At 36.4% G+C, this 13,708-nt stretch overlaps 2 protein-coding genes across 5 annotated transcripts in view; both read left to right on the top strand.

The window, feature by feature from the left end:
• The window catches only part of USP9X (ubiquitin specific peptidase 9 X-linked), a 117,789-nt gene that overhangs the window by 56,592 nt on the left and 47,489 nt on the right, over positions 1-13,708 (top strand). For all 4 annotated transcript variants that reach the window (XM_040266173.1, XM_040266174.1, XM_040266172.1 and 1 more), the window contains exons 15-17: positions 7,443-7,530; positions 10,353-10,695; positions 12,910-13,005. In XM_040266173.1, the coding sequence (XP_040122107.1) occupies positions 7,443-7,530; positions 10,353-10,695; positions 12,910-13,005 (527 nt within the window). The remainder of the gene's footprint in view (positions 1-7,442; positions 7,531-10,352; positions 10,696-12,909; positions 13,006-13,708) is intronic.
• Positions 3,831-4,665, top strand: LOC120882254 (GDP-Man:Man(3)GlcNAc(2)-PP-Dol alpha-1,2-mannosyltransferase-like). The gene has a single exon (XM_040266176.1). It carries the CDS (start codon positions 4,150-4,152, stop codon positions 4,594-4,596), a length of 447 nt encoding a protein of 148 aa, XP_040122110.1. The 5' UTR covers positions 3,831-4,149; the 3' UTR covers positions 4,597-4,665.

Here is a 13,708-nt window from a genome sequence, read left to right as displayed (position 1 = left end):
ATTCTCCTATTAAAACAGACTTTTCACAGCATTTAGAAATTGGTGGTTGATGATACCATCAGTCACCAATTTCCAAGTCTATAATTCTAAAATAAATTTCTTTTAGCCTCTATATAATAAAAGTGTTGCATGGATCCCATTAGGTATGAGACCTTATTCAGTAGGATATCAGGCTCCTAGTTTACTGATATTCTTAGTTTCTGATAAGTATTTCACCAATATTAAGTATTTGTCCTGCCCATGTTTCATCTCTACTAGTATCTTAAGCTTTGGGGAGGAAAAAAACCCACTTCCTCAATAGTACAGTCAGCTGATTCTACCTCCTGTTTTAGCATTATTCATAACTAAAATTATCTTCAATATTTACTCATGTTCTTATTCTCTTGGTGCTTACCAAATTATTCTTTAGAAGTTTTTTATGTGCATACAACACAATACAAAACCATCTTTCAGTTTTTACTTAAGTTTTACCTTATTGGTAGGATAGACAGTTCCGACTTGAACACTTATAAAGGTTTTATTTACCTTTTTTCCTTGGTTTCTAGATAGAGTTGGAGGACTTGTCTTTACTGTAGATCACATTTTTGCATTCTGTCTTCTAAGGGCTGCCACTTTCAATTATGTCCTCATATACAAGGAAACCCCACTAAAATTAACAACTGATTTATCAGAACATTGAAGGCAATAGGACAACCTATTCAAAGTGCCAGGGGCAGAGGAGGGACCTGACAGCTAAGAACCTTACATTCAGCAAAACTGTCTTTCAAAAATGAAAAGTAAAGACATTCTCAAACACTGGGATAATTTATTGTTAGCCAACTTGCCTGAGAAGAAATAATAAAGGAAGTAATAAGACTGAAAGCAAGTGACAGCAGACAGTAATTCAGAACCACCCAAAACCAGCAGAATGTATACTCTTCTCACGTATACACAGTATTCTGCAGGACAGACCATACTCTAGGCCAGAAGCAAGCCTTACTAACCTTAAAAAGTGTTGAAATTATACAAAGTAAGGTTTTTTTGGTCCACAGTAGAATTAAATTATAAATTAAAAAGTAAATCTGGGAATTTTACAAGTATGTCAAAAAGTATACATTCATTACTGACCTAGTGGGTCAAAGATGAAATAACAAGTGAAATGAGAATATGCTGAGATGAATGAAAAAAAACATGAAATATAAAAACTAATGGAGTGTTCCTAAATCAGTGCTGAGAGGAAATTTATACTGCTGAGTTCTTACATTAAAGAAGAAAGATAGCAAATCGGTAACATTTCACCTTCAAAAAGTGGGAGAGAGAAAACTAACCCATAAACAGAAAGAAATTAATAAAGATTAGAGTGGAGATAAGTGAAATAGAGACGAGAAAAATCAATGAATGTTCTTCAAAAAGATAGCAAAATTCACAAACCTCTGGTTAGGCTCAGTTGGGAAAGTCAAAAAGAAGATATCACTGCTAACCTTACAAAAATAAGAAAAATAAGAGAATGCCAAATTACTGAAATTGACTCAAGAAGCAATTGAAAAACTGAATAGGTGTATAACATGTAAAAAGATTGAATTAGTAATCAAAAAACTTCCCACAAAGAAAAGCCCAGAACCAGGTGGCTTCATTAGTGAATTTACTGAGTGTTTAAAGAAGAATTAACAGTAGAATTAAACCAATTCTTTCAAAAAGATAGAGGAACTGGGCCTTCCCTGGTGGTCCAGTGGTTAAGAATCCACCTTGCAGTGCAAGGGACATGAGTTTGGTCCCTGGTCAGGGAACTAAGATCCCACATGCCTCAGAGCAACTAAGCCCCCACACCATGACTACGGAGTCCATGCTCTGCAATGAAAGATCCAATATGACAATGAAGATCCTGTATGCCACAAGTAAGACCCAACACAGCCAAAGAAATAAACAAAGAGGAGCACTTCCAGGCCCATTCTATGAAGCCATTGTTACTCTGATACCAAAAGAATACAAAGACATGAAAAGAAAACTACAGACCTTGTGAATATAGTCAAAAGTTCTCAAAAAACAATCAAGCAGAATCTTAACAACATATAAGAAAGATATTGAATGTGTCCCTGGAATACAATGTTGATTTGACACTCCAAAGTCATTTGTTATAGAATAAAGGGCCAAAACTATGAGGTCATCTCAGTAGATGCAGAAAAAGCATTTGACAAAGTCCAACACCTTTCATTATAAAAACATTCAGCAGACTAGGACTAGAAGGGAATTTCCTCAGCCTGATAAAGCACATCTCGATAAAGCTACAGCTAACATCATACTTAACAGTGAAAGGCTGACTACTTCCCTCTCAGGAACAGGAATGAGACAAGGATTTCCATTCTAGTCGCTTCTGTTTAACATTCTCCTGGAGATGCTAGTGAAATTAACTAGACATGAAAAAGAAAAAGCGTCCAGATTGGAAAAAAAACAGTGTCTCTGATCTTAGATAACACCATCTCATATGCAAAAAATCCTAAAGAATCTGCTAAAATCTATTAAGATTAATAATAAATGAGTTTCCGTAGATTGCAGGGATTAAGATCAGTATACAAAAGTTCTATGTCTATACACTGGCAATGAACATTCTGAAAATGAAATCAGAATAATTCTATTTACAATAGATAAAGTACAGTTGGCTTTTGAAAATCTCAAGTTTGAACTGTGAAAGTTCACTTATACATGGATACTTTTCAGTAATAAACACTGCAGTGTTGAACAGTCCATGGTTGGTTTAATCTGTGTATGCAGAGAAACTGTGATTGCAGTTTGCTGAATTTGTTATACTTGGATTAACGCCTGTGGTGGTCAAGGCTCAACCGAAACAAAACAACATACAAATAAATCTTTGTGGTCTTGAGTTAGGCAAAGGAAGATGGTAAGGATAAGAAACAGTGATTGGACTATATCATAAATTTAACTGCTACGGATGATACTATCATTAAAGTAAAATGACAACCTGAAAATGGGAGAAAATATCTGCAAACCATATATCTCACAAGGGACTAGTATCTTACAACCCAGCAATTAAGATATAATCCATCAGGAGCCAATAGAGAAGAGGCACAATGGAGAGCTTCCTGAGTTCAAGGGTCAGTGGAAGGAAGATGGCGGCCACCGAAAGGGGTTGGTGCTTATGCGAGTTGAAGTTGAAAATTTATCATTAATACAATAGCATCCTCAATAGCAGTGTATATGTATTCTCTCCAGAATTCAGGTTTTTTAATTCATTATTATTCCCTGGGCTAATTGCATGTGGAACTTTATATGTGTGTTTACTTTCTGTCCTTTGGGGAATCTGAGTGCTGCTACAGAGAAAAAGTATGTGTCATCTAGCAAAACTGGGAAAAATCAAACGGTGATGGCATTTTTCATCTATACTGCAATGCTGGCTGAGGAAGGGAAAGAGTGTTACAGTGTGCCTTAAGGGCTCTGCAGGAAAAGTAGGTGTCCCGAAGCAGTTTATGTTGTTTATACTGGTGATATCAATGTCAGTGGCCAACGGATCCTAGAAGGCACTTAAAGGAGATTTAACATCAGGTTAACTCGCCCAGTGAAGTTTGTTTTCTTGAACTGCTGCCTTGTGGAATGTTGACTGTATCCTCATTTCATACTGGTGGGCCAAAGCCTGGAATCTCTCTTTCTGGGCTAGGAAACTCTGATGTAGTGCATTCCTGATGTTTATGTTGATGCAATGGGCTAAGCTTGCATGCTTCCTCTGTTTAAGTATCTAGGTGGTTGCCGAGTTGGAAGCTATATATTCATTACCCCACCGTCAGCACTGACGTGCTCTCTGTAATCAGAATGTGGGATTTAACAACGCAGCCTTCATTACCAGGAATCCTTCTCTCAGCAAAGTAAAGCTCATCTACTACTATTTATTTGCCTTTGTGTATGGGTTTGTCAGTTCTTATAATGCCGTCGTCATGGTCAATTCTTCTTAGACACTGAACCATATTCTCTCACTGTGGAAGGTTGGGAACTGAGCTAATATTGTTTATCCACCTTGTGATGTGCACACATTTCTGGATCTTCCCTTAGACAAGGAGAAGTCAACCTTAGAACACTTACTAAGGTGTTTGGCTGGTTTCAAGTGGCCAGTTGAGGCCTGAAAAGAACCATTCATTGCAGATCAGAGCCCTTGCTAAATTGATGAATAAGGAGAGTGAATCTCTTCCTCCACTTAAACTTGTCCTCATTGGAGGTTTTTGTAACCAAGATGATGAACTCAAGGTAAAGCAGCTGAGAAGGCTCGATGACCTAGGAGTTCAAGATGTGGAATTTAAAATAAACATTCCGTTTGATGAATTAAAGAATTACTTGTCTCAAGGAACAATTAGTCTGCATACCATATGGAACCAGCATTTTGGGATTGTTGAGTGTATGGCAACTGGCACGATTGTCCTCATAAGTGATTCAGGGGGCCCAAAGCTGGACATTGTCGTTCCTCACCAAGGCGAGAAGACTGGGTTCCTGGCTGAAAGTGAAGAGGACTGTGCTGAGACTATGACCTGTATTCTCTCCAGGTCTGCGGAACAGAGGCTCCAAATCAGAAACAGTGCCCATGCATCCACAAGCAGATCCTCTGATAGAGTTTGAAGTGACATTTCTATCATCTGTATAAAGATTATTCCAATAATGCCATATACAAATTAAAGATACTTTGTATTTAAAAAAAGAGACATAACTCAATTAAGAAATGGGCAGAGGATCTGGATAGACATTTCTCCAAAGATATACTGGTGGTCAATAGACATGAAATAATGCTTAATACCGTTAGTTATTAGTGAAATGCAAATCAAAACTTCAATGAGATACTAGTACTTCACACCTCTAGGATGACGGGAAAAAAAGACAACAGCAAGTGTTAGCCATAGGCTAACTAATCTCATTATTTATTTAGAGCTGAATGTTTAGAGGGAGAACCACAGACATCCTGTTTTATAAGCCCAGAAGCTCATCCATAGCAAAGTGGAAGGCCTCTCTATTCCTATTTAGCAGAGAGGGATCTTTTTACTTGACTTCTTGGTTGTTCGGCTTTCACTGAGTGTTTTCAGAGCTCTTCTATATGTTCATGGTCCTGGCTCTTCAAGTGCTGCCACCTAAATAGAAGGGAGAGAAGGCTGAAACTGGTGGGTAAATTTGATAGACTAGCTATTTGCATAGTCTGAAAGTGTCTCCCCACGAATTCATTAAAAAAAAAAAAATTGTAACTTTACAGTGGAGAGACCTGGTGGAAACCACATTCACTGGGTGATCATAGTTGATGTGAACACTGCCACAGAGTGACAAACACTGTTCCCCCTGATAATGATTCTTTGAGGTGGCTAGAGGGTCATTTCTGTGGTACTCTGCCAAATATCTAGCTTGAATCTAATCATAAGAAAGCATCAGAGAAGCCTACATTAAGCAACATGCAACAAAGTTGGCTCATAGTTTTATAAAAGGTCAAGAAATAGGATGTTGAATTCTCCAGATTAAAGAGTTAAAAGGCACGACAACTAAATGCAATGTGTTTGATCTTGGATTTGGAGAAAAGGCATAAATGGGAATTATTGGTAAAATTATAATTGGAGTTATTTTTTGGTTATCTTAATTTGGAGTGGGGTGGAGATTGGGCAAGGATGCTACTGGAATTTAGTAGATAGAGGCCTGGGATAGTGCTAGATACACTGCACTGCCCAGGGCAGTCCCACAGCAAAGATTATCCACTCAAATGTCAATAATGTGCTGTTGAGAAGCCTTGGATTAGATAATGTTATTTTATCAGTTAATTTGATAATTGTGTGGTTATGTAAGATAATGTCTTTGTTATTCAGAAATACTCATTGCAGGATTGAGGGACATGTTGCCAGCTCACTCTCAAATGGTTTAGAAAAATCATACACATGCATGCATGTATGTAATGACTAATCAAGCAAATAGGGCAAAATGTAAACAGTTGGTGATACAGGTAAAGGTGATGAGGGTTTCTAATATTATTTTTTAAGCTCAATTTTGAAATTATTAAAATTTCCACTAAAAAAGAACCTGCAAAGTAAACAAAGCTTTGAGTAAACTTGGTGGGGGTGGAGGTGGTCCATTGTTTATTCAGATACTTTGATGCTCTGAAAAAGAAAATTGCTGACATAGTGGAAGAGAATTCTGTTCAGTTTCTTGAGAAGACCTCTTGAGAATTAGTGCTTTGAGCCCTGATGAAATTGAATTTTGAGGGAGTAGACTATGTGTTTAGGACTTTGGGTAGATAGCAGTAGATGTAGAAAGCAGGTAGTCATAATACATTGGGCTGCTTTTCTTCACCAAAGCATCAAAAGATGTTTCTAAAACCATAAATGTTCCATCTTTAAGATTTTGTTCAGAGAAGAAACCTCACTATTTTTTAAGACATTGATTACTATTTCTTAAGGATCTCACTCATTTAGAACTCTTTAGCACCAGCACACATATACCTTAAGGTTCAGGCTATGAAAATACCAATAATTAATGCTAAGGGGAAATTACACAATTTTTATTCCTCCATAACTTTCATCAGCTTTCTGGGAGAAATGTCACTGTTCCTGAGAAGTTGACAGCACTTGTTCAGAACATTTGCTTCAGCTTCTTCTCCTCTAAGTCACAAATCAACCTGACCATTTCCAGATCATATGACTTTTTCTAATAAATTAAAAAAACAAAAACAGAAAACACTCCCCAAGGTGTTTTTAGGACTGGAGGTGCTTTTAAAGATTTTTTTTTTTTTTTTTGCTCTGATCTTGCATTGCAAACACTGAGGCTCTTTTTTTTTTCCCCCATTGTATGATATACCCTAATGAAAGTAAAATCAAAGGGTTTACTGACTTTTAAGTTTTTTGTTTAAGAATTTCCAATTTAGGCTAGACCTTGTGACCAGTACCTACTCATACTCATGATAGAAGGGTAGGTTTTCTTAGATTTATCTAAGACTTTCATAACAACATGCTGGTGACAATTATGGTATGATAACTTTATTATATAGAAGAGCATCTTGTGTTACTCTAATGTCCAGATAAAAGTAGATAAAAGTAATATAATTTTTTATAACTACATTTTTTTTCATGAAGACATTTCAATGTAACAGAAAGGAAATTAGAGAAAAAAGTTTGTCTTGGTCAGTTCATAGACCATTCAGGTCAGTCTTATGCTGTAATCAGACATTACTTCATTATGTATGAAAATTGAACAGAGGGTTGTATGAAGAATTATTTTTGATGACACATTTAACAGACCATTTTCTTTTGGTTAGAAAAAAGGGACAATTATTTTGGTTAGGAAAAAAGATGGATAGAAATTATGACTAATAAGTAAATTTCAAGTTGCCTTTAGTGATAAAGAATTAACGATCTTTTAACGACTTACTTTCCTTCTATTAAAGTCAGCAATCATATGGGTAACCATGTGTGTAATGCACAATTTTTCTTAATTTGCAGACCATGAAGACTATGACCCACAAACTGTGAGGCTGGGAAGTAGATACAGTCATGTTCAAGAAGTCCAAGAACGGCTTAACTTCCTTAGGTTTGTTTTAAACAATTAGTGTTGCTCTTTCTAAGACACAGATAAAGAATACCAAGTTGATACGCTGTATGGCTAGGTCTTTGTTGGGTGGCTCTTGTCACCTTTGGTTTTTCCAATCTGGAAATCCTTACATGAACGTCACAGGACATTTCCCTGTGTGTTCATGATTAAATATTAAATTATTGACTGAGTTTTATCTTTTCTTCTTTGCAATATTTGAAAAGAACATATTTAAACCTTTTGTATAGAGTTCTGATCTTCATATTTGTTTATATTGGGAATATATTTAGTTTTTAAAGAACAAATTTCCATATTTGACACAGCCGGCTGGAGAACCATATTAAGGAAATGGGGACAAAAATCTGTTGGCCCAGTACCCTAAAAGAGTGATTTGGGTTCTCTGGTGCTTTGTTTATCCTAACAGTGGCTGACAAAAGCAGTCTGAAATTATGTGTTAATAACATTCTGTTGGGGATAGAGAATTTATTCCCATAATGAGTGAGTGAGGGTGTGAAAGTCGCTTAGTTGTGTCTCACTCTTTGCGAGTCCATGGAATAGTCCATGGAATTCTCCAGGCTATAATGCTGGAGTGGGTTGCCGCTCCCTTCTCCAGAGATGTTCCCAACCCAGGGATTGAATCCAGGTCTTCCACATTGCAGGCAGGTGCTTTACCAGCTGAGCCACCGGGGAAGCCCCTTATTCCTGTAAGCCAAAGCTAAATGTAGTCCAGGGCTTGATATACTCAGTGATTAGCTTTTAATGATTATACACTTAAAGATTTAAAATTGTTAAAAATTTTTGATGATGAGACATTTCTTGCAATTCAGAAACCCCATCATATATTTTCATAAGCATGCTAAGGGAAATGCCCAAATTATCAGTGCTTCAGAAAATCTATTGCATGTATTATTTTGATACATTGGGGAATTTTCTCCTGGACTGCATTAATTATAGGCTTATGTTTATTGAATTATGTGCTTACTTGGAATAAGTAGTTACATTAAGATTTTAACTTGAAGGTAAAGTCTAGACACCAGAGTTTAAGAAATTTGGCCTTTGTTTAAAGCAAAATGGTTCTATAAGTTGTGGAGGGGTTGGGGTGTGGGGGTGGTTTTTCAGCCATCTGAATGGAAGGACCTTCCTCCCCAGGTTGAGAATCATTGCCATAGTAAGACATTGTTATTGATCGATGTGTGTTGTGTCCTTTAGATTGCCTAGAACAGAAGAGTGCTTATAAGCTCTTTTGCTAAATTAAAGTTTGGAATCAGAGAAGCTATTTTAGTCCCTGCTCTATTAGTACTTATCTATATGATGTACATCAGTTCTCTGAAGGCACAGGAACTGAACTTTACTCACTTTGCATTTAAACCTCATAGCAGCACAGGGAGACAGGTATTATCCCCATTTGATTAATAAGGAAACTGAGATTCACATGGCTTAAAGCTGTGTTTGAAATCATGTAGCCCCGGTATATAGTTGGTTGCACTACTCAACTAGGTGTATCCAACTTCAGTCTTTGCTCTTTCTATTAGGTGATTTTTCAAACCTACTTTGGAGCCTTAGGGCTTCTGAGGAGCTTCCTCCAAGATTTCTGGACAAGCAGTGGGAAGTTTTATCCCCCTTTCTCACTTCTTTCCTCCTCTTCCCAACAGTTGGAACAGTCCTGCTTTTATTTTTTATACAGTGCCCTTCCAATTGGAATTTTTGCTTAAAGCAAAAAAGAAAAAAGAAGCCACACACACAACCCCAAAATGAAAACAGTTGTATTTTATCACATTGGACCTCAGTTTCCTGTCTGTAAATTAGACAGGGTGACAGGGTTAGGTAGGACAGCTGCTAGAAAGCCCTCTTTAAGCTCAACAGTCTTATGGAAATATCAAAGACACTGGAATTAATAACTCAAAATGCTTTGAAATGAAAAGAGAACCTTAAATACATTCACCTTACTCTGTAATTGGGTAAAGAAGCACCATTAGATTAGCTAAAAATTGTGTTAAGTTGTTCAGAATAAAATGAGATGTTCACTCTGACATTCAGAGATAACGACAGACAGGGTGGGTGGATGAATGCTAAAAGAAAAAGAAAGCGAACTGAAGAAACTAGGTGAAACAGAGTTCACCATTACTGTCTTTAACGAAACCTAATAGTCCTCAAACTAGAAAGACCCCTGAGAATGCCACTGAATAGTTGATAAGCATCCTGTTGAATTTTGACATTAAAAAGTTTAAGACATGTAGGATACTCAGTTCAATGTGGCCAAGTGCTGAGTGATGACAGATCAGATCATCAGCAGATATTAAAATTTAAGGAATTTTAACTCTTCAGTATTATGATTTATCTGTGAAAGTTACATACATAGAATACCTCTTTCTCCAGTGATACCATATAAGCAGAATGCTAAAACTCAGATAACCTATTAAACATACTTTCAAAATTGGCTGGTTTCAGAGATCAAATCAGGGAACAAATCTTTTTTTTCCTCCTACTGTATATCCTTTTGTTTTTATTGAAATATAGTTGATTTACAGTGTTTTCAGGTGTACAGAGAACAAAGGTTTGTTTGTTTTTTTTTTTCTCCCTAGTTTAGGTCCAATGATGTAGCAGAGTTCTTGGCACATTGTAGATGCTTAATATGTGCTTGCTGAATGAATGAATGAATACATAGTATTTTTTAGTAATAGATAAAAATTAAGAAATAAATTATTTTAAGATACTGATAAGAACTGACATCCTTTTACCTGTAGTTAAAATATAGTTGTGATAAGTGGATTATTTCCCATAGAAATTAAGTAGATCTAATTGCTAATTTTATGTTTTTCAAGATTTTTATTAAAGGATGGCCAACTGTGGCTATGCGCTCCTCAGGCAAAACAAATATGGAAATGCTTAGCAGAGAATGCAGTTTACCTTTGTGACCGTGAAGCCTGTTTTAAGTGGTATTCCAAGTTGATGGGGGATGAACCAGACTTGGATCCTGATATTAATAAGGACTTTTTTGAAAGTAATGTACTTCAGCTTGATCCATCCTTATTGACTGAAAATGGGATGAAATGTTTTGAACGATTCTTCAAAGCTGTGAATTGTCGGGAAGGAAAACTGGTAGCCAAAAGGAGAGCATATATGATGGATGATTTGGAACTAATTGGATTAGACTACCTTTGGAGGGTAAGTGAGAAGTGGGAACTTGATAAACTGTGTATGTGATATAGTTTTTTCAAATAGGTAAGAAATCACAATTTTACATATAAATTATATGTATATATGCTGCTCTGAAGCTTGTCCTAGGAGCTAGTGATAGTTCATCTTTATCTTACTGTGTCATCTGTCATTGGACTTTTCTCACTCCCTCCACCTCCCCCTCCTTCTGCCACTGATATTCCTTTTCTCTTGGCTTAGAATCTGTCTGCCCCCGATGTGTTTAGAATGTAAGTGCACTAACCATAGAAATCTTCCATGCCTCTCCATGAAAGTTATTTTCTTCCCCTTTTTAATTTCATGTAGACCTCTATTTCTTTTCAGTATTAATTTTAGCTTATTATACACTTAATGCTAATATAGAAGACAGAAAAGAAGACTTTATTTAGAAAGGCTTATGAATGTATACTTTATCAGCACTGTTTTAACTTGCAATATTATATATATTTTTTAGTAGAGTTATAATTGACATGCAACACCATATTAGTTACAGGTGTACAACATAATGATTTGATATGTACATATTACAAAATGATCACAATCTATTTTCACAGTTTTTTTTTTTTTTTTCCTTGTAGTGAGAACATTTAAGATTTACTTGGGACTTCCCTGGTGGCCTAATGGCTAGAGCTCTGCTTTCATTGCCATGGCCTGGATTCAGTCCCTGGGCAGGGAATTAAGATCCCACAAGCTATGTGGCATGATCAAAAAGAAAAATTTATTGCCTTAGCATTCACTCTTTCAAATATGCAATACAGTACTATTAAATATAACATCATGCTATATGTTACTTTGAGCCCCTTCACTCATTTGGCAAACACCAATCTATTCTCTGTTATCTATGAGTTCAATTTTTTGTTTGTGTTTGATTTTTAGATTCCATATATAAGTGAGATCATACAGTAGTTCTCTCTCGGACTTATTTCACTTAGCATAATGCCCTCAGGTTCCATCCATGTTGTAGTTATTAATATATTAGTCCTATCTTTAAATATCTGTAAAAATCTGACCTGTTCGCAGCAGTTTATATTGTTTTCTGGATATGAAATGTGTTTCTGCAAACCATAGGCAGACTAAGTTGTTTATTTGATTATTCACACTTTAAGTGGTTTTCAGCATTTTTAAACAGCAGAAACTGTTTTTTAAAATCAAAGTTTACATAACGCTTCAAAATGTAAAACTAGTTGAGGTGAGAAAAGAAAGCCTGGTTGTTGTTTTTTTCTTGCGACTCAGTCTCCCTGTGCTTTACTTCCTTCCCCCCCATGCCTGTTATAGGGTTCATCCCTAAAACTCTTCATCACTTAGAGTTCTATACATACTTTGAAAACCACTGATATGATTAGATGATAAAGATGGGGTGGATAGCCTTTTACACTAAGCTGTATTTCATGTAATCTTGATTTCCTTTAATTTAAATTCCTTCTTTAATATCTCACTACTTGGTTATTGTTGTTTAGTCACTGAGTCGTGTCCAACTCTTCTGCAACCCCATGGACCATAGCCCTCTAGGCTCCTCTGTCCATGGGATTTCCCAGGTAAGAATACTGGAGTGGGTTAGCATTTCCTTCTCCAGAGGATCTTTGTGACTCAGGGATCCAACTTGCGTCTCCTGCATTGGCAGGCGGGGCTTCCCTGGTGGCTCACCTGCCAATGCAGGAGACCCCAGTTCAATTCTGGGTTGGGAAGATACCCTGGAGGAAGGGATAGGCTACCCACTCCAGTATTCTTGGGCTGCCGTAGTGGCTCAGATGGTAAAGAATCTGCCTACAATGCGGGTGACTTGGGTTCGATCCCTGCATTGGGAGGATCCCCTGGAGAAGGGCCTGGCAACCCTCTCCAGTATTCTTGCCCGGAGAATCGCTATGGATAGAGGAGCCTGGAGGGCTACAGTCCATGGGGTCATAAAGAGTCAGACACAACTGAGCAACTAAACACAGCACCAGGGAAGCCCACTGCTTGGTTACCAAGGTGTTGAATTGCAGGAGTAAATGATACTAATGACAGCATATTTTATTCTTGGTGAAATGTGTCTTCCTTTCTTAACTTGATTTATACAAAGACTTGAGTTTTGCTTTTTAAATTATTGAATGCTGTATTAAAAGTACTGAAGGTATGGTTTGAATGGAAATGGCCAACTAAAATATTTCTTGAAAGATATTCACTCTTCCCTCTTTTTTAATTTAGGTGGTGATTCAGAGTAATGATGATATTGCCAGCAGAGCGATAGATCTCCTTAAAGAGATATACACAAACCTTGGTCCAAGGCTACAGGTCAATCAGGTGAGGATTAACATGTATTAAAATTTTCACAAGTTTAAATTCTGATTGAAGAACTCTTGTTAATGAGAATTTTTTCTTTAATTCAGAATTAACTAGAAAATTTTTGTTTTTAACTCATATTATAAAAATATACCTAAAATACTTAGTCCACATTTCTCTCGTACAAAATGCTGTCTAAATGAGTCTCGTTTTGAAAATTATCTTGAAGTGATTATTTTGAGTATCATTATAGTAGGAGATTTCAGCTGAATTTCTTTCAATTTTAACACTTCATCCTGAAATTCAGTTTTTGTGTGTCTAGTTTATACTTGTTAACTTTTAAATAACCTTAGCTTTCTTTGACAAAACATAATGAGTGTTTGTTTTGTTTTTATTTTATTGAAGTGTAGTTAATTTATAGTGTTTTGTTAATTTCTGCTGTGCAGCAAAGTGACTCATTTACACATATATACAATGTCTTTTTCATATTCTTTTCCATTATGGTTTATCACCGGATATTGAATATATTTCCCTGTGCTATGCAGTAGGGCCTTGTTGTTTATCCATTCCATTATATAATAGTTTATATATATCTGCTAATCCCAATCCTTCCCTCCCCTAACCTCTCTCCGCACCCTGGCAACCACAAGTCTGTTTTCAAACATAGTGTGTTTTATTATCAGTATAAACTCTTGTTAAATATGATTATGGTTAAATGAGATCT

This window comes from Oryx dammah, unplaced genomic scaffold, assembly GCF_014754425.2.
Source record: "Oryx dammah isolate SB20612 unplaced genomic scaffold, SCBI_Odam_1.1 HiC_scaffold_23, whole genome shotgun sequence".
Lineage (NCBI taxonomy): Eukaryota > Metazoa > Chordata > Mammalia > Artiodactyla > Bovidae > Oryx > Oryx dammah.
The sequence above is the reverse complement of the archived record's forward strand: the minus strand, read 5'-3'. Positions and strand labels throughout refer to the sequence as shown.

What these genes read in the sequence shown, in the direction of transcription:
- LOC120882254 (XM_040266176.1), top strand. Translation starts at nt 4,150, where the DNA reads ATGAATAAGGAGAGTGAATCTCTTCCTCCACTTAAACTTGTCCTCATT.